The 18,550-nt window shown below is 37.8% G+C and overlaps 1 protein-coding gene across 2 annotated transcripts in view; it reads left to right on the top strand.

Annotated features, from left to right (window-relative positions):
* The window catches only part of MAP3K21 (mitogen-activated protein kinase kinase kinase 21), a 66,391-nt gene extending 48,500 nt beyond the window's left edge, over nucleotides 1-17,891 (top strand). The window contains exons 5-11 of one of the 2 annotated variants that reach the window (XM_084828141.1): nucleotides 2,777-3,017; nucleotides 4,526-4,648; nucleotides 7,579-7,695; nucleotides 8,196-8,346; nucleotides 12,409-12,503; nucleotides 14,284-15,042; nucleotides 16,093-17,891. In XM_084828141.1, coding sequence (XP_084684267.1) covers nucleotides 2,777-3,017; nucleotides 4,526-4,648; nucleotides 7,579-7,695; nucleotides 8,196-8,346; nucleotides 12,409-12,503; nucleotides 14,284-15,042; nucleotides 16,093-16,490 — 1,884 coding nt within the window. In that variant the 3' untranslated portion in view covers nucleotides 16,491-17,891. The remainder of the gene's footprint in view (nucleotides 1-2,776; nucleotides 3,018-4,525; nucleotides 4,649-7,578; nucleotides 7,696-8,195; nucleotides 8,347-12,408; nucleotides 12,504-14,283; nucleotides 15,043-16,092) is intronic. The other variant, XM_084828142.1, reaches the window with a different exon arrangement.
* Nucleotides 17,892-18,550: the final 659 nt, after the last annotated feature.

Consider the following 18,550-nt stretch of genomic DNA (forward strand, 5'->3'; position numbering starts at 1 on the left):
ACACATGGGGTGCAGGGGGAGTTGATGCCACCTCCTTTCTTCTCCTCGGCGCAGACATGTTTCTCTCAAACAGATCTTACAGGTCCTCAGATGTTCTCAAATATTGTTAACATTTCTTAAATCATCCCTCAGAAGTTGTTGGTATTTCTTAACGCATATATTATTATAGAACACGTCAGCCCTGTTTTCTCCTATGAAATAGGAGTCTCAGTACAGCTTTTTGCATTGGTAAAGCTCTGGGGAGATAATCCTGGATAATCCTGGAATTCAGCCCCCCACTAACTTGTGGGGGATACTTTTCTCCAAGATGTTATCCAGAGCTGCCTTGCCACTGCTTTTAATTCCAGGGGGGAGATGAAAAAGTTTTTCAACCTTTTAAAAAGCTGTTCGAGAAAGCTCCCATGGAGAACCCGTGGGGATGCTGCCAGAACGACATCGGTTCCAACCGAAAGTCCTTAAATTGCTCTTTTCAATTATTTTTCATCTCTCATTCACCATCATAGTTTGTACAATTGCTTATTTAAAAAAAACACATTTTAAAAAAACCATTATTTTAAAAAATCCACTTTTCTTAAGAACTAGTGTGAGAATAATAGATTCAGATGTCTGGTATATTCTGGCTCTAGTCTGTTTTCCTATGGCAATTATTTAGGTTGTATCTCTTGTTTCCTACTCTGTTAAAACCATATAAGATGTTCAAATGTAGTTAAGCCTCATGGGTCATGAAAACACGTAAGAAAAAGCAATTCTAAAATAGCAATTATTTCATTTGTTCAGCATTTACTTTGAAAGTCTAGATCAGCTGCCTTGTTTCTGATATACTATTTCTGGTATTGCACGTCCCGCCGGCAAGTCATGGGTTATTTAACCCATGATTCGCGGGGACACATGCCATCTGTGAGCCACTTCTGCATACTGTGAATAACCTCTGATCAGATATTGTCCATGTGACATGTGAACCAAGACCAATGGTTTAGTCCCTAAACAACCCATTAGTCGGGGTGAGACATCATGCTGACAGCCTCTGATCGCACCGATCAGAGGTTGTTTACAGTATGTGGAAGAGGCTTTCAGACAGCGCGTGTTCCACCATGACATGCAAATTGGCCATTGAGATCCTTGTTTCATATAATAGTATAATGTGGAAAATGAAAGTCAGTAATTTTATAGAGCTCCTTTGTTAATTTAGTGGGAAGAAATTTTTGTTAGTGTCTGAAATTGAATGAAACACATTTTTAAGCTATGTGGAATTTGATGTGTTACTATAGAGGGAATTCATTTTAATAACACATGTTAATTTTATGTTCCCACAGGTCCTTCATTATTTAAATTTAACTGATTAAAAGCCAGGACATCAAGTTTTAAAAGTCTTTATTTGGTGGACAGTTTTGCATTTTCTTGCTCTGATCTGTGAATATTCAAGAGATGCATGTGCATGATTATGAAGGTTCCTTAAAGAAATAGTGATAAATATTAATTACTACAGACAGCTTCAGGCTGAAGCATACATAAAGGAAATAGAAAAAAATATTTTTAGGACTAAAAGGCCACGAACAGCAAAAGTTTTCAGATATAGATCCATGCAAGAAGGAGGATGGGGTATACCACATTTAAAAACTTATTATGATGCGCACCAATTAAGACATATATTCATAATAATGAAGGAAAGGGCGAGGGTAAGTTGGATAGAAATAGAAAGGGAATTGATGGGATGAAAGGAAGAGGAATTAAAAAGTATGTTTTATATTAAAAAGTATATAAAACAAATAAGAAATAATGGAAGTACAATGAAAGGTTTATTAAAAGCATGGAATGTCAGGAAAGAGAAACTAATGCCAGGAGTTTCTCCATTAATATCGATTTGGGCGCACCCAGAGTTTGATATAAAAGGGAAAGCAGTGGGGAAAAATAAGTTGAAAGAAATAAGATTGACCCAAATGAGAATTTTTTATGAACAGCAGAATCCTATAACACAAGAAATATGGAATAATTGTGTACAAAGTATGGGAATGTCATGGTTAGTATGGATGCAAATCAGTAAATTTATAAGAATTAGAAGGATAAGAAGGCAAAGTACAAGAGATTTAACAGAATGGGAAAAGTTGGTAAATAATTATCAGGAGATAAAGGTACAATAACCCAAATATATACAGTTCTGATAAAGCAGGAGATAAGGGGGAATGTAACAATAAAGCAGATATGGGAAAGAGATACTGATGAGGAGATAGAGTCATTCACAATTTTTAATGGGAAACTTGCTAAACTACCACCCTGGTTGCCTTTCATTATCTACATTAAATCTTTCATGCAGGAGGAGGAGAGCCCTTGGGGCAGTGACATGCCTGTCAGATTTCATTTAATTGGTGTCCTATTGAAAGCTGCCTTTCCCTTTTTCATCCTTTACTATAGGCCAGAGGCAGAATTATGTTCATCTCCTAAAATAATAATTTGGAGACACATATTTGGAACTGTTAATAACAAACCCAGGTGATAAAAGAAACAATATGACAGTGTTTCTGCCCTGTCCTTAATCCAACAAGGCCTAGCCAGATTATTTAAAAATAGAAGATACCTATCTTTTTTATAGTCAGGTTTCTGTTAACCAGTTCTTCCCCTTTTAAAGCAGCCCAGAGAGAGAGACAAATAGACAGACATATGTGTGGAGGCTTAGCCTGTCTTCCTCTTATTTTAAAAGTTTGCAGGTATGCAATCCATGAGGATTTAGGGACAAGGCAGAAAACTATGTCCTAACCAGTATTTCTGAAACTATTGTTAGGAGCTGAGGTCACGAGAAGAAGAGTTAACAAGAGCTGCTCTTCATCAGAAGTCTCAGGAAGAGTTGCTGAAACGGCGTGAGCAGCAGCTAGCAGAGCGAGAGATCGATGTATTGGAACGAGAACTAAATATTTTGATATTCCAGTTAAACCAAGAGAAGCCCAATGTGAAGAAAAGAAAGGGAAAGTTTAAAAAAAGCCGATTAAAACTTAAAGATGGGCACAGAATTAGTCTGCCTTCAGGTTTGCTTTTTTCCCCCTCCTTTCATGCCGATTTGTTTAGGATGAATAGCGCATTTGCAGTTTTGAATTCTCCAGCTGAAAGTTTCAGAAATCATTAAAATGTTAAATCCGATTTTATCATCTTCTGTGTAAAAATAGGGGCCACAGGTAATGTTTTGTAGAGGTTGATGTTTAACCCAGAATGCTTGGGTGTCCAATTTAGAATTCTTTTCTGCCTTCCAGTCCAAGAAGAGAGGGCCCGGAAGCAAATACAGTGGGGAAGGTTGCTTTGAAATGGGTCCCAGGAAGTTGTGAATTCCTCTCTTGTCCTATTGATGGCACATTATATTTATGTTCACTTCAAAGTTTATATTACTAATGACTTATGGATCTGTTAAAAGTTAGCAGATATGGGTGCCTCTTATATTAGTTGATTGTTATCTCAAACTCTGAGGTCTCTCTCTCACTTAATGGGAATTTAGAATATAAAAGTGAGCCAACATGGACAAAAATGTACCACACTTACACCTCAAATTTCAGTCTGGCTGGGGTGAAGCTAGCTTAATCTACAAGGATCATATCTTTTTGGTGGTATTTCTATTATTTATTTCAACACTCATATCCCACTTTATAGCCCCAAGAGGCACTTGTGCCTTACGAAAGATTCCAATAATAATAATAATAATAATAATAATAATAATAATAATAATATAAGATATTAAATATTTGGTTAGGGAAAGGAAAGGGGTGGATATAATTTCTTCCTGATTCATGCCTATGTTGCTTCCCTTCATACAGCCATGACCTTACCATTTGAGTTGGCAGTATCATATCGTTAACTCATGCCATTTATCCATTATAGCACACGGTTCTCAGAAGTGCTGTAACCTTGCTAGTTACCTGTTCTTCATCTTTTAAACTTGGTGGTTTTTCATGAGGCATAAAACTGAATAGTCTATTAAAACTGAACTGAAAGCCAACAGTTGCTGCCATGACCAATTTCTAAGTGCTAGGAGAGGATTGCTGTTTTGCTTGTAAGGCCGAATATTTTTCCATTCAGATCCTGTTGGATTGCTAAGTTTCTCTGCACAGTACTAATTAACTACTTTACTATTAAAGCCAGTGTTCTGCCAAATCAGATATGCTGGGACTGGATATGGGAAAACCAGATGAAAATCCACAGTCAACTGTGAAGCTCCCTGGGTGATTAACCTGCCTCATAAGGTTATTATGTGGGAAAGGTTGTAATCCTAAACACACTTACTAGGGAGTGTGTCTCTTTGAACTCACTGGGACTTACTACGGAGTAAACATGCTTAGGATTGTGCTGTAAAAACACTGCCCTGACCTCCTTGGAGGCATGGCAGGATTGCAAATGTAATGAATATTTGATTTTGAACTTACGTTCAAGTTTCAAAAATTGCCTATTACTATGTAAATCATTACTTAATGTAAAGTAGTATGATAGTATGAATCTTGGGTTTGTATTTAAAACACTGGAACTTAATGTATTCTTTTATTTATAATAGATTTTCAGCATAAGATAACAGTACAAGCTTCCCCGAATTTAGATAAACGAAGAAGTTTAAACAGTAACAGCTCTAGTCCACCAAGCAGCCCCCCAATTATTCCCCGTCTTCGAGCTATACAATGTGAGTCTAAATTGTTTTTTCTTATTGTATTGATCTTGATTGTTTTCATGCTGCGGTAGGTTTTTGATTAAGGCCGCAATCCTTTACCTATGTGAAAGTCAGTCCCGCTGAATACATGTTTACTTCTGAGTAAATATGTATAGTATTGATCTGTAAAATGCTGTTAGTCGATAGCAGGTGAAGGTAAAGATAAATGTATATGACAGTAGTTTAAGAGGTGCTGAATAGGCTGGCAAAGAAAATAATGAACAGAAAAACAGTGATTAATAGAATTAATTTCAGAGTTATTGCATAGGCTATTTCTTAACCAGAGGGTTTTGGATGTAAACCATTTCTGAATCTAACAAAAGGAAATTGTCTTCACCTGAGTGGGAGGTGGGCAAACACAGCACCTGCTCAGTTATGCACTTCATATATCAGCTCTACTGATGCTAGTGTGTTAACACATATGTGATTAGGTGTAGGATTATAGCTGTTATCTACTGAGGGAGAAATTAGAAAATTGCTTGCTTATGCAGAGGTTTACTTTGCACTTCTCTAGTATTAAGGAGTGCCTTGTTGGATCAGGACATGGTCCATTGGTCAAGCATTTTATTTCCAAAACTAGCCAGTCAGACATTTCCTGAAGTTCACAACAGGGTATGTAGGTGCCGATAGCCTTCTCTGTTGATCATTCCCAAGATCTGGTACTTAGAACTGTACTGCCTCTTAATGTAGAACTTCCATGTAGCTATCATGGCTAGTAGTTACTGATAGACCTAGCCGCCATGATTTTATCTAATCATTTCGAAATTTTACAGGTTGTACCCAGCATAATGCTAGCAGAAAAAATGCAAGAAGTGACCTTCCGCTAGTTAGCAATTGCACCAGTGCTAGTGGAACAACTGGTGGAGCTAGTGCAAGCAGCACTTAGTCATAATGAGCTGTGAAAGTGCTTGTGCAGTGGCTTATGCAGGTGGAATCAAAGTACTGGATTTGACACTCACCCAAATATGAAACTGAGCTTTCTGCATGCAGTAGAAGCTTTGCGCTACCAGAATGACACCGTTGGACACAACACTGTATTGCAGTACGCAAACATAATTTAACTGGTCTTGTAGAATTTGGAATAGTGTTTTTATTTTTAAAGACATTTTAAAATAATAGATTCCTAAATATGTCTGAGGAATTGAAAGTGCATGGGCAGTGTCTGCTGGAATGCAACTGGAGCTTTGTAGTAGAGAGGGAGGAAGGGACGGGGGCGGGGCAGGGAGAGGGAGAGAACAGACTGTTACATTCAGCTTATATCCAAGTGTTTTCCCAATCCACTCAGTCCCTAATGTTGGTTAATTATTCAGTATCTTCTGTTTGAGGGTAATAAATTATCACTCCTGTTTCCCAGAACTGAAAGGGACTATTGTCTGTCAGTCTTTTAACCTGGATGTCTTGTAAACAAAAGATTATTTTCTTCTCTTTGAACACCATTTTCTTAATCCTTTGTTCCCATTATCTTCTGTTCTTTCAGTGTTGATAGATAAAGCTGAAGGAGAGTTCTTACAGACATTAAAACTTGTGTGCTTATTTGGGAAAGCTTGAAGCGTTTTTCCTACTCAAGCACTTCATTTTCTCCCCTTACCTGATCTGGGCTGCAATGCAATGGCATATCGAACGGGAAGGAGTGCCCCTTCAATTAAACCAAAATATGTCTTATCACCTTTGTCAAGCCCCCTCTTAGTGGGGGGTGAAATTACAACTCCTGTCACATCTATTTTAACAAAATAACTAAACAGGCTATGAAAACCAATTTCTCCTGTTGCAAGGTTTATTTATTTTAACCCTGCATCATATATAACCAAATATTGTTGGTTATATTTTTATTCAGGCTTTATTGATTCTGTTTTGTAAATGTATACCAACCTTAATCCCTTAGAAATAGGACTTGTTATAACTCTAAATGAAATTATCATTTTGTTAGGAAATTATAGGCTCTAACTATATGTTGAATTTTCAATAGACTAAGAGTTAATCTTGAATTTTTAAGTGAAAGAACCTTCAGCATATTGGACATAACCTATTGGGTTGGATCCTGTAAACCATGAGCTTCAAGAAGGGGATATTCTCCCACTCCCTCCCCATTGCAATCTACTGCACTCCCTGAAAAGCCATCCCTGAAAATTAAGGGATGGGACAGGGTGGAATGGGGACTTCTGTGGGGAATGGTGAACTCTGCTCACACAAGGCGCCTCCACCCTATTTTTTAGCAATAATCCCCTGTACCACAGCCCACCCCATTCCAGAGCAACCCTCAGTATGGCTTTTCATGGAAAACACTTCCCTTCTGCAAGCTTCCCTCCATTCACAATTCTCAGGATTCATTCCAGTAGGTTTAGGGAAAATGTAAGGAAGTATAGGTATTTTGTAATATTCTCACAACTCTGTATAGGCAGTCACTAACCACATTCCATCTAAACAGGCCGTGCTCACATCTGTTCCCTTTCCTGTGCTGCATTAAAGTGTTATGTGGCATGACAACAACTCACCTGCTAAACAATAGCTCTTCTCAATTTAGTGACCCAACCCTCTTTATTGTACTAATGAAGTTCTGTGGCTAGCTTGTTACATTGGCTCAAATCAAACATCATGCTTATAGTTTGACATGATGTCCGAATTGACCACAACACAATAAACTGTGATATCGCACAGTTTCAGCAGCCACTGCACGCAATCCTAAACAGCTTTTTTGTCAGTGTTGTCAGTCATAGACTTTAGCTATTTAAAGGTGGTTCAGCCATTCCCTCCTTGACCTTAATTTGCTCAGCTATTTCTAGGATGTATTTAATGTCTCGGTGCTTTGGGACATCTAGGTAACATTTTCAGTAATGGTATTTACGTAATACCAAGTTGAAGTTCAACTTGGTATTTTCATCTATATTCTTTAATTGTTTCTTTAGTGATTTCCAAAACAGACCCAAATACAGCTAATGGGCAAAGAAACAGTATATATGTGTACCAGCAAGATGTAGATATCACAAGCGAATATGAACTTCCCAGTGGGGTTAAGAAAAAAGGCAAGACCAGACTAAATCATACATGGTGTTGGTTATATTAATTTCTCGGGTAAATTTGTATGAAGTGATAACCTGACCACTTACGTGAATATTCATTACAGAGGTTATGTTTTGGATTAGTGCAAACACATTAACTGCACATTAAGCCATGACTTTCTACTATTAAGTTATATCACAAAAGACATTGCTCTGCAGTTATATCTGATGTAAGTGTTCAGCTTGTCTGAATTTATCTAAATATAAAGAAAAATTAAAAGCATGAAAAGGAATCAGTAATTTTCTGTTGATTTACTTAATTTCTTTTCTTACCCTTCTCCCTTGGTAGACTAAATATTTCTTTGCCTGCTTAATTTGCTTATCTTGTTTCTGCCCTTCAGTGGGAGAAAATCATTTGTTTCACAGTAGCATAATGTGAATGCTAGACAGGGCTGCATTTTCAGAGATATGCTCCCACACTGCTCATAAAAGAACTGCGATTGAGTTCTTTCATCTTTCTGCAGTAACCTCAGATGAGAGCAACAGAACGTGGGGAAGAAACACAACTTCTCATCAGGAAGAATTCGAAGATGTGAAGCGAAGCTTTAAGAAGAAAGGTTGTACATGGGGGCCAAACTCTGTTCAAACAAAAGAGCGTGCCGATTGGAAAGAGAGGTATGGTGGCTGTGTGACATGAAAAATGTGATACAAAGTACATATAATACCTTCCTGAATATATTTGTTCCTACTTGCCCTATGTGTATGGGTGGTGGAGGGAACACAAAAGGAAAACTGGGAACTATGAGGCTGGAATTAATAGAATCAAATAAATTGGTAAATCAAGTTTGCAATGACACTTTCTGAACTGAACTTTTGTGAGTTCTGATCTTTGTGTCAAAATGAGTATGTTCAATGAGGGAAACTCTTTAGTCACACAGCTAAGCAAATCACAACGAAATTGAAACTGTCTCAGCTTTTTGTCCAAGTCCCACACATTTAATAACTGCTCGGGCAAGACCGGCTCTAAAGTTGGGGAGGTTGGTCAAGGGAGAGAATGTATAATGTGTCCATGCTTAAGCTTTAGCTCAGTAGGTGGGGGAGCTTCTCTGAGCTTGGTCAGTCAGTTGGACAGCAGTTTTGCTCCCAGGGCTCAGGATCATCAATGAATGGTTCCTCTGAGCTAGCCCCAGAAGTGCACAGTTCTTGTTTCCTTACAAACCAGACTTTTTACACTTCCAGGATATGGACAAAAAATAGATGAAATTTTGAGGGGGCAGACAAAGTCACCCTGAAAAACAAAAGTGGTTTATCAGCTAAACCCCAAAATATGAACTTGACACTGAGAAGACATTCATCTCACTGTAATAGCGAGTGAATTGTTTTCTGCAGTTAACAGATGATATCTGATTAAAATGTTACGTAGGAGACGGAGTGCAATGCACATAGGATGGCTGTTTGATTTAAAACACCCCTCATCAAAATCTTCCTTCTCATTAGCCTTTCCCATGCAGGCAGATTTTGTTCCAGGGGTGTTCTCAAACAAACAGTCCATTCCGTGTTGCACACCATAGCTGATCTTGCACAGTAATGAAACAATGAGGCCAGACAGTGGGTACACTGCAGCATCTAGTTGCTCCAGCAGATGAGACTTATTTCACAATAACAGACCCCTAAATTGCTCTGAATTGCTTATCGCTTAGATGATGCCAGTGATTAATTGTGTGAGGAAATTAGAGGTAGTGAACAAGTCCAGCAGAATTAAATGAGGCTTGTAAAACAATGCTTCCTTTCCATTTAGTAGTGGCTAAAATATCTGTATGGGCTTACTCTCTCTATAAGTCTTGTTAACTTCTATCTATCCATGCCTACTTGTACAAATGCAATGAATAGGAGTAAGAAGCTCTGGTAGTGTAGTTTAAACTCATTTGGAATATATTGGAAGTGGGGTAGACAGATGATAGAAGCAAGCTCTTATCTGAAGAACACTCTTTATTTTTATTAAATGCAAACATGTGAGTTACTAGAGGTTTATGGCACTGAATTAAAGAGATAGCAGGAGTTAAAGATTCATAGAGAGTTCAGAAGAGCTCAGATTTATTCTGAACAAAGTTGTTGCTTGGGGTTGAGAACCATCAATTACATCAAAGACCTTCACTTTAGCTATTAACTATTAGCAGCCTTGAGTGCCATTTTTCTTGGTAGAAAGACGGATACAGATTAAATAAATGAATGAATGAATGAATAAATAAATAAATAAATAAAGATGCAATCCTATGGCCGCTAGTCAGTGGCTAGACGGCCGTACGATAGCTCGGTTCCCGGGAATTGACCTTGTAGGCAGCACAGATTCACTCCGCACTCGTAAGAGCAGCGCGGAGCAGTGAAAACACGGCATTCCTGGGGGCGGACTGGGGCAGGGAGAGTGAAAGTGCCTTCCCGATGCTTCTTATGCATTGTCCAGCGTCCACCACCACCCTGTTCCAACTTCCCACGGCTAGACAGTCAAAATCAGCTGTCTAGCCGTGAATGCAGGGCGGCTGAAATACGGAGGGGAAGATCCTGCCCTGCATTGGATAGGTGGTCACCTCCAAATTTGGAGGTGGCCACCTGTCCCAAAAGGATTGCGCCCTAAACTACTGAATCTAAATTTGGAAAATAAATAGGTTACCTTTATTCTGTCTTTTAATGAAGGGCAAGAAAATTGATATATTCAAACTCCTTAGTAACATTGGTTTCAGTGATATGCGGTTTCCACAAAATTTTGAAGTTCCCATTGTCCTAAATTATTGGAGATCTGATTTAGCATGTTCATTTTACTTGTATTTCACAAACAAACCTTTTTTCAAAGGGTGTTTAATTTTACATGCTATAGAAATATCTGAAAAGTTTTTCCAGTAGCCAAAAGTAGTTGAACTGAAATATTTTATTAAAGAGGTGGAGTGGGGGGATTCAAGACAGAGCATTTAGTGTTGTTTAAATGTTATATTCAAAGAGAGCTTCGGCTATTGGGCGGTATAGAAATGAAATAAATAAATAAATATTCAGACAAAGTCAACAGTTTATGTAGACATTTATTTTTACTGGAATATTTGTAAATATTTTAAAACATAACAATTCAATTCCTTACACTTCATTTTCATTAGATTTTAAGACAAAAATGAAGGCATTGAAAACTGTTAATATAGGGTTGGAGCCTAAGTTCTTTTCTATGAATGAAAGAGCTCCTTCTGACCTGGTTCGCATGACATGGTAGTCCACTGTGGCTTAATTTACCTGCAGGAGCTGTCACCTTGTGCTGGCTGCCTGTGGGTGCCCTGCTTGCCATGTTGAAGCCAGTTGGCAGGCCCAGGCCCATGGGTGCCTGGCACAGTGCGACAGCTCCCGCAGGTGAATTAACCCACGGTGGACTGCTGTGTCGTGCTTCCATTGGGGGAAGAGGGGTTGAGAGGTGATCCTCCCTGATTTTCCTTGCCCCCCTGCACCACTCCACCACCACCCCATTGTTCCTAACCCCCTGGAGCAGATTTTTGGGGTGCAGGGGGAGGTAAAATCAGAAAAAAATTGTCTCTTCCTTCTTCTACTGGCATGCCATCAGTCAAATTCCTCTGAGAGGACACTCCTGCTGACATTGCATTAGGATCCAAGCCATTCTAATTTTAGCATGCCTGAAGAGCTATGCACATACCTTTATATGCTTCCTAGGATAATTGTCTGAAAAAAGGTAATTATAACTTTTACAAAATTACAAAAACTTCAGATTTTACTAGTATTGTATCCATTCCAGTCATGCAATTTAACTTGGGTTCCACTCATTCATTATGTTAGTCATTAATTTTATGAACCAATATATTTCTAAAAGTGGTAAATTCGTTTGGATAAAATTTTCCATTTCAGAAAATGTACCACCCCACATCACTGGTTTGTATACAAAAAGTGGGCTTTTGTCATATAGATTAACTGAATGAGGGTATTTTTGTCATACTGGATCAATATTTGATCAAATCTAGATTACAGCATTGGTTCTGAGGTTAATTGATCAAATATTTGATCAGTATTTGATCAAATCTAGATTACAGCATTGGTTCTGAGGTTTGAGGGTTCTGTGTTCCGCTAAAAACTCACATATAGTGGGAAAGCATCTTATGAATGTGATGTAAAGCCAGGGCAGGTTTTACTGCTATTTGCTTCAGTTAATGTTCATTAGGGTGCTCATTATTTAAAACCTAATTTTGACTTAACAGTATGTATTTGGTTCAGCACCTCTCAAGGGCCTTCATTACTATTTCTCTTGTCATCTCTATTCCAGGATCACAAATAATCTCTTGTCATGCACTCTGAATAGAATTTCATTTAAGTCTGTGCCAAAAAAGGAAGGGGAAGGGTTCAGTTACTAGATGATAAGAATAAGAAAATCATTGAGGAAGTGACCAAAACTAGAATCTAATAAGGCTAGTTTATTATAGTATAGTTTTAAAATCTTATAGATATGCTTTTGTATTAGTCATTGGTTTTAGATATATTCATCTTACTTTTTTAAATTGTTTGTTACATTTGCCCCTGTGGTATGGCCTATGGCTTACACAATAATTAATCCAGTACTTCAGCAGTGGCTAAAACTTGTTGGATTGTGCTGCAGGGGAAATTACGTTGTGCATGTTCCTTATTACATCAGCAGAGCCATGGTATCCATGTAAAGAGAATGATTCCCTTCAAATCAAAGCGTTTCTCTGATTTCAGAGTAAGACCCCTCTCAGATGGTAGTAGTCCTTGGTCGATGCTTTTGATGAAGAATCAAAAAGGTGTTCCATTAGCTTCTTTGTTTATGGACCAAGGTGAGTGTATATATAGCTGAATAAAGGGAAATGTTTTTTATTTTTCAGGATCTAGTATAGATTAACATCCAAAGTTAAACCACAGGCTTCAGAGTACTTGAATTTTGACCATAGGTTAGAGGCTTCTGAACACACAGGGTATGACCCTCCTGCAGATAACACAAAATGCCCCTGAACTTCACAAAGCTTGAGGGTATTTGGCAGTGGGGGGGCTTGTGCTCTTGAATTTTACCACTCCTGACCAATTCCATATTTTGCAAGGTAATGAAGTATAAGTTCCTGCTTCACCTCACAAATGAGTTAATGCATGACAGCAAGAGATATATTCCAAAAACAATACTGCAGCTTTCTGTCAAATTTATCTTCTTATCTTGAGTGGATTAATGAAAGGGAGGCTGGCAATCACTCTGGTAACTTGGACAACAGAACTTGGAGTTTATAAGAGTGTAAGAAGGCCTAAAACGGAGATATTTTAAATGAGATGTAAGGGCCCATTATGTTCAGAGACAATATCATGTTCCATCTTGTCATGTGGTGTAAGCTGTAGCTTTCATCAAATCCTGAACCAAGTAGTCTTGCCCTGACCCTGAAATGCTTTAAATTGAGGCATTTGAGTTTAAACGTGAGGTCTCACAAACAAATCATGAGATACATAGTTTGGTTACATATTTTATTCGGTGGAATGCCCCAGAGGTATTTATAAAAACAGGAGAAACCCAGAGCAGATAGCATAAAAAAAAACCAAGCCAGTGGGGCAGTTTGCGCATCACGGCAGCAAATTGTAGGTTAACCCATGATGTATGCGGGGATGTATGGAGCGTGTGAGCTGCACGCAAGCCATTTCTAGTTTGAATAATTTCACTACTATATTTTTTCACACAAAATTTACCATTTTTAGAAATGTATTTGGTCATAAAATTAATTTTTATTTATTTATTTATTTATTTATTTATTTATATCTATAGAGAGCTCCGGCTATTGGGCGGTATAGAAATGTAAGAAGAAATAAATAAAATTAATGAGCAACATAATGAATGAATGCAACCCAAGTTAAATTGCACAACTGGAATGAATACAATACTAGTAAAATCTGGGAAAAAAGAATTGTGATTAACTTTGTTTAGGCGATTATCCCTAAGCTAGTTTGAATCTACACCCCATTCATAGGTTGTTATTGTGACATCCAGACCCAAACACACTGGGTTGTTTATGGGTTATACAACCTGAAATTAACCCAAAAACAAATTGTAGGTTAACTCTGGGTTGTTTAACCCATATACAGTCCAGACTGCCCGGGTTCAGATATGTTAACAACCTACAAATTGGCCGTTCGTAGGTTTTTTATTCAAACCAGAAATGGCTTGCATGCGGTTTGCGTGTCCCCACAAATCATGGGTTAATTAACCCACAATTAGCTGCTGTAACATGCGAACCAGGTCAGCATCTCACTATGCAGCCAGCAGCTGCATTCTGAAAAACCATTAAATCCAAATGAATTTACCATCAAACTTCGTAGAAGAAGGACAGTAGGTTGCCAAGTCGAAAAGCAATCACTGCCTTGTTTGCTTGTGACTGGTTAAGTTTTCTACTTTCCTCTTAAAGCAAAAAAGGGTGTGTGACAGATAGTAACCTCTGCTTTTATTCTTGGTGACTGAATACACATCACAATTGTGCAGAGATATTACAGTTCCTAAACACTCGATAATTTCATATTGGGAATTTAAAAAAGAAGTTTTTACATTTGAATGTAAACACCAGAACAAATATTGTATCTGTACAGAGCAGAGGCTTTCCCCTGAAGGTCTGGATACTAAGCGACCAAAGCAATTAAAATTGCCAAATCAGGCATACATTGATCTACCTCTTTGGAAGGATGACCAAGGACTAAATTCTGTGGAACAGGAGAGCTTTGAAGAAGGAAATTCTGCAAGTTCTGCAAATAGCACTCCACAAATGACTCCTACAAATAGTCTCAGTAGAATATTACAGAAAAAGAAAACTGACTCTGTGTTGTATGGATGTGCTGTCCTTCTTGCATCTGTAGCTCTGGGCTTGGATATTAGAGAGCTGAACAGATTGCCAGTTTCAGATGAAGTACTGCCTAAGGATGAAAAGAAAAAGCGTGATGGACTCTTTCAGCGAGCTTCTAAGTTTCGGAGAAGTGCAAGCCCTGTAAGGCTACAGTCCAAAAAGGAGGAGACACACATCCCTTCACTATGTCCATCTGCAAGTACTGTGAATCTCCTGTCTATGTCTTCTGTTTCCACTAAATGCCTCCTTCAGTCTGATAGTGAAGAGGCAGTTGTGAGCACACTACCCAGTAACAGTGATGTTCCCATTAAACCATTTTTGTCTGAAAGCCATGTAAGCAAAGGAGAACACATGGCCAAAGTTGATCCTGCCACTGATTCTAATTTGCCGTCTCCTAGTCTTCCTCTGAAGCAAGAAACTCAATGTATGGCAAATACCTCTTCCTTAAAAGGGAGAGTTTGGGGCCACAGACGGACCATGTCAGATGGAAATCCATGTCAGTCCACAAGTGAGTAGAACAAAATTCTGTGATTTTCTTTGTATTGTAATTAATAAATAACGCTGAAATTATCGTAAAGTAGTAATTTGCTTCATAAGCAATAGGTAATAAAGAAGCAATGAAAGTTAGTTGTATACTGACTACCGCATCTTGGAGCTGAAGGAAGATGGCTGTGAATACTGCCATTCAGAGCAGACAGTAGTGGGCTAGAAGGACAAATAGTCTGACCAGTTACAGGGCAGCTTATGCAGGTTATTCTCTCTATACAGAGAGAATACAAGTGAGAGGAAGAGACGGCATAGATGTATAGATCACAAATACGCATACTGCAGTGACTAGACTTTGCTTTGAGAATTTGAAGTTAGCAGTCCCAGAGTTCATTGGTCACACCTATAGGTCCTGGGTTGCTATAACTAGAAATCATTCACTGTATATCACACTCAAGAAGTTTTTACCATTTATCCACAGGAATGTAAGTAAACCCAAAATGTTGGTTCAGTCTTTACCACTCTGTCACTCTCTTGGTGCTGGTCCACTGGTTATGATCTGCTTTGAGATGAGTAATAGTGGAAAGGATCTGAAAATCCTAAAGGGCAAGACCTGGCCTCACTCAAGACTATCCATATGTTTCTCTATATTGTTTGTTTGTTTATTTTAAAAAGTTCTATACTACTCTTTATCCTATCAGGATTTCAGGGCAGTGTACAATCAGGTGTATCACAAAAGAATAAAACAATGGCTATCCACATTTCACAGTGGTTTAATCTCTCCAAACAGATTAAGCCATTTCATCCAGGTTATATTTGTAACACACGCAAACACATGCACACACACAAAGAGCAGGAGTTTATAAGGTGCCCTAATAACTATCGTACAGCTGCTCTATGGATTGGTTTTAATCTATGAAATATAATGACACCTGCTGTTTAACAGGTCTCTTGCTCCTAGAATTGCTAAAAATGTTAGCCAGTTATTAATATATTTGCCACTCTCTACTGTTTGTTGTACCATCATATGGTCATTTTTAATTTCTCTTTGTTGTTTTTCTCCTCCACCTAGTTAATGGGATTGCTAATGGGGCTCCTGAGATTCTGCATATCCCATCTCACCAGCAAAGAAACTTCTACAGTGATCCTTCATCTGAAAAGCAAAGAACTGTCAATATTATACCAAGACCTCGACCTTCTTCTTTAAGAATCAGGCTAGATCCTTGGCAGGCAATTTCACAGAGTGTGAAGTCAAGCCCTTTTCAGGTGGATAATTTAGAGGGTGATAAAGGAAGTACAAAGGCTAACCCATTGACAGACACTGAGGAGAGAACTAAATCCCATATGCCCTCTTTACTTGATATTGATGTAGAAGGTCAAAACAGCGACTGTACTGTGCCTTTGTGTAGGATAAAGAGTAAAGCATGTCGGCCATCAATATATGAACTGGAGAGAGAATTCTTGTCTTAAGTGCCTTGTATTTTTAATGCCCTTTTAAAAGAAAAAAATGTAAAGATTGTTGTGTGTATATATGACTTTATGCTGCTTTTTTCTAAATTTTGTGATCAGTAGATCTGGTACTGCACCAGACAGATTAAATACTAAACATGGAAAGAATATTCTAGGGGAGAGTTGCTCTACAACCCCATTTGTAGTGTTGGTGTTCAAAAACAGTATTCTGAATGAATATACACATGTGATAAATACATTTCTCAGAATTTTAATGTACTTTCCCTTTTGCAAAATGTCAAAAAAAAACACCTTTTTTTTTTTTTTTTACTACAGTCTGTTTTGCCTTCGGGTTTATTCCATTAACAATTTGATCTGCAGTATACTAAAGTTCCATTGCAGATGCAGCTGTGATATAATAACAGTTAATGTTACCTTAACTACATCAAAGGTAATTACTTCTAATTAAACAAAGTTACTCAGAAATATGCATATTTGGGGTCACAATTTTCAGTTGAAACATATTTTGACTGGGCAATCTTCAGATAATAATTTGGTTAAAAATATTTGAGATATCTCATGTGCACTACCAGGGCAGTATCTAGTGGGACACAACCGCGTTAATTAGGTTGCGCTAACTTCAACTGCTCTAGCACAATGCCAATAGCTTTCATTAGCATGCCAATTTCCCCAGGCGAATTTTTTTCTGGAGAAATCGAGGCACCAGTTAACGTTATTGACATTGCGCTAGAGTAACTTATGCTAGCACAAGGCCATTTTCATAGCAGTTGCGCCCTGTTGGATACTGCACCTATTATATATGGGTAAAAGCACCCTTCAGTGTGTGTGTATGCATGGGTCCTGTTAAAAATGTATTGGTATTAACTTGATCAACAGGTGACTTACTGTACTTCGGAACAAGGAGGTGGGGGGGAAATGGAAAAGAAGGGCATTTTTTAAATGAGATTTGTTTTGTTCAGTGTACTTAATGTCTAGTACAAATGAAAATGATGTTAGGTAACCTCAATCATTGAGAAAAGTTCCAATGAAATATATATATTTGCTTTACTGTGCCAATTATCATTATTTGAAGTTGTCAGTATATGGTCTTTAAAAAGCTAAAAAATCTGACTTCTCATCCAGTGTCATTAAATGTAGAACAACTATTTTTATGGTAACAATTAGTTATTGACAAAAATGCATTTGAAACTGATTATGTGAGTAATTTAATTTAAATCCTGTCTTGGCCAGTTACAACATTACAGTATTCATGTTAAATGAATTCTCAAAGGCATTTTAAGATATTGATGAATTATTAAGGTTTTCTGAAATTGACTGTCCTGAATTAGAAGTTGTTCAGGAGTAGTGCCATTTTTGTGTATTTATATATGCTGCAGAAATGAAATTGCCTGGTAACAATTTATTTTTTACCTGTGTATATTCCCATTTTAAGGACTTTGTTTGAAAAGTTTTGTCCAAGATCCAAACATCCCACTGCAAGATTGGAAAACACTTCCTTGTTCATGTTTGCCACTCTTTGATTACTGGCTGCAGCGTTTGACCATGTTGAATCTCCCTCCAGAATGTCCTCTGACCTACAAGAGTAGCGTAGGTGGAGTGGTAAGGGACTGCATTGAGGAAAGGGGGCCAAGAAGCCCCAGTGTGCACGAGGAACATCCGTGCCCACAGTCCTTTTGGATCCCACCCTTTTTATTTCTTTAAAAGTAATATGGATTAAATATTATTAATATTTAATAATATTATTATTATTAATAATGATTAATAATCATTATTAATAATATGGATGATTAAACACATGTCATAAACTTTTACAATAGAGCCAAGTGCTGAAAGTGCAGTCCTCTGTTCCAAAGCCATAGATTGCATTCTACATTCAATTAAGGTTTGGGGCGAAAGTCTTGTTAATTCTAATGGACGTGAATTGCCGTAGTGCATTTGTGTTCTGCTGATGGTGACATGTAAAAGTAATTCTGTTTCATTTTGTGCACAATGGTCAACAGCCTAATACAATGTCTTTGAAAAGAAGCTGAGAAGAGGAAATTACAAACATTTCTTTTGAC

Source organism: Heloderma suspectum, chromosome 1, assembly GCF_057233095.1.
Source record: "Heloderma suspectum isolate Gila_16-S chromosome 1, 16-S_ref, whole genome shotgun sequence".
Lineage (NCBI taxonomy): Eukaryota > Metazoa > Chordata > Lepidosauria > Squamata > Helodermatidae > Heloderma > Heloderma suspectum.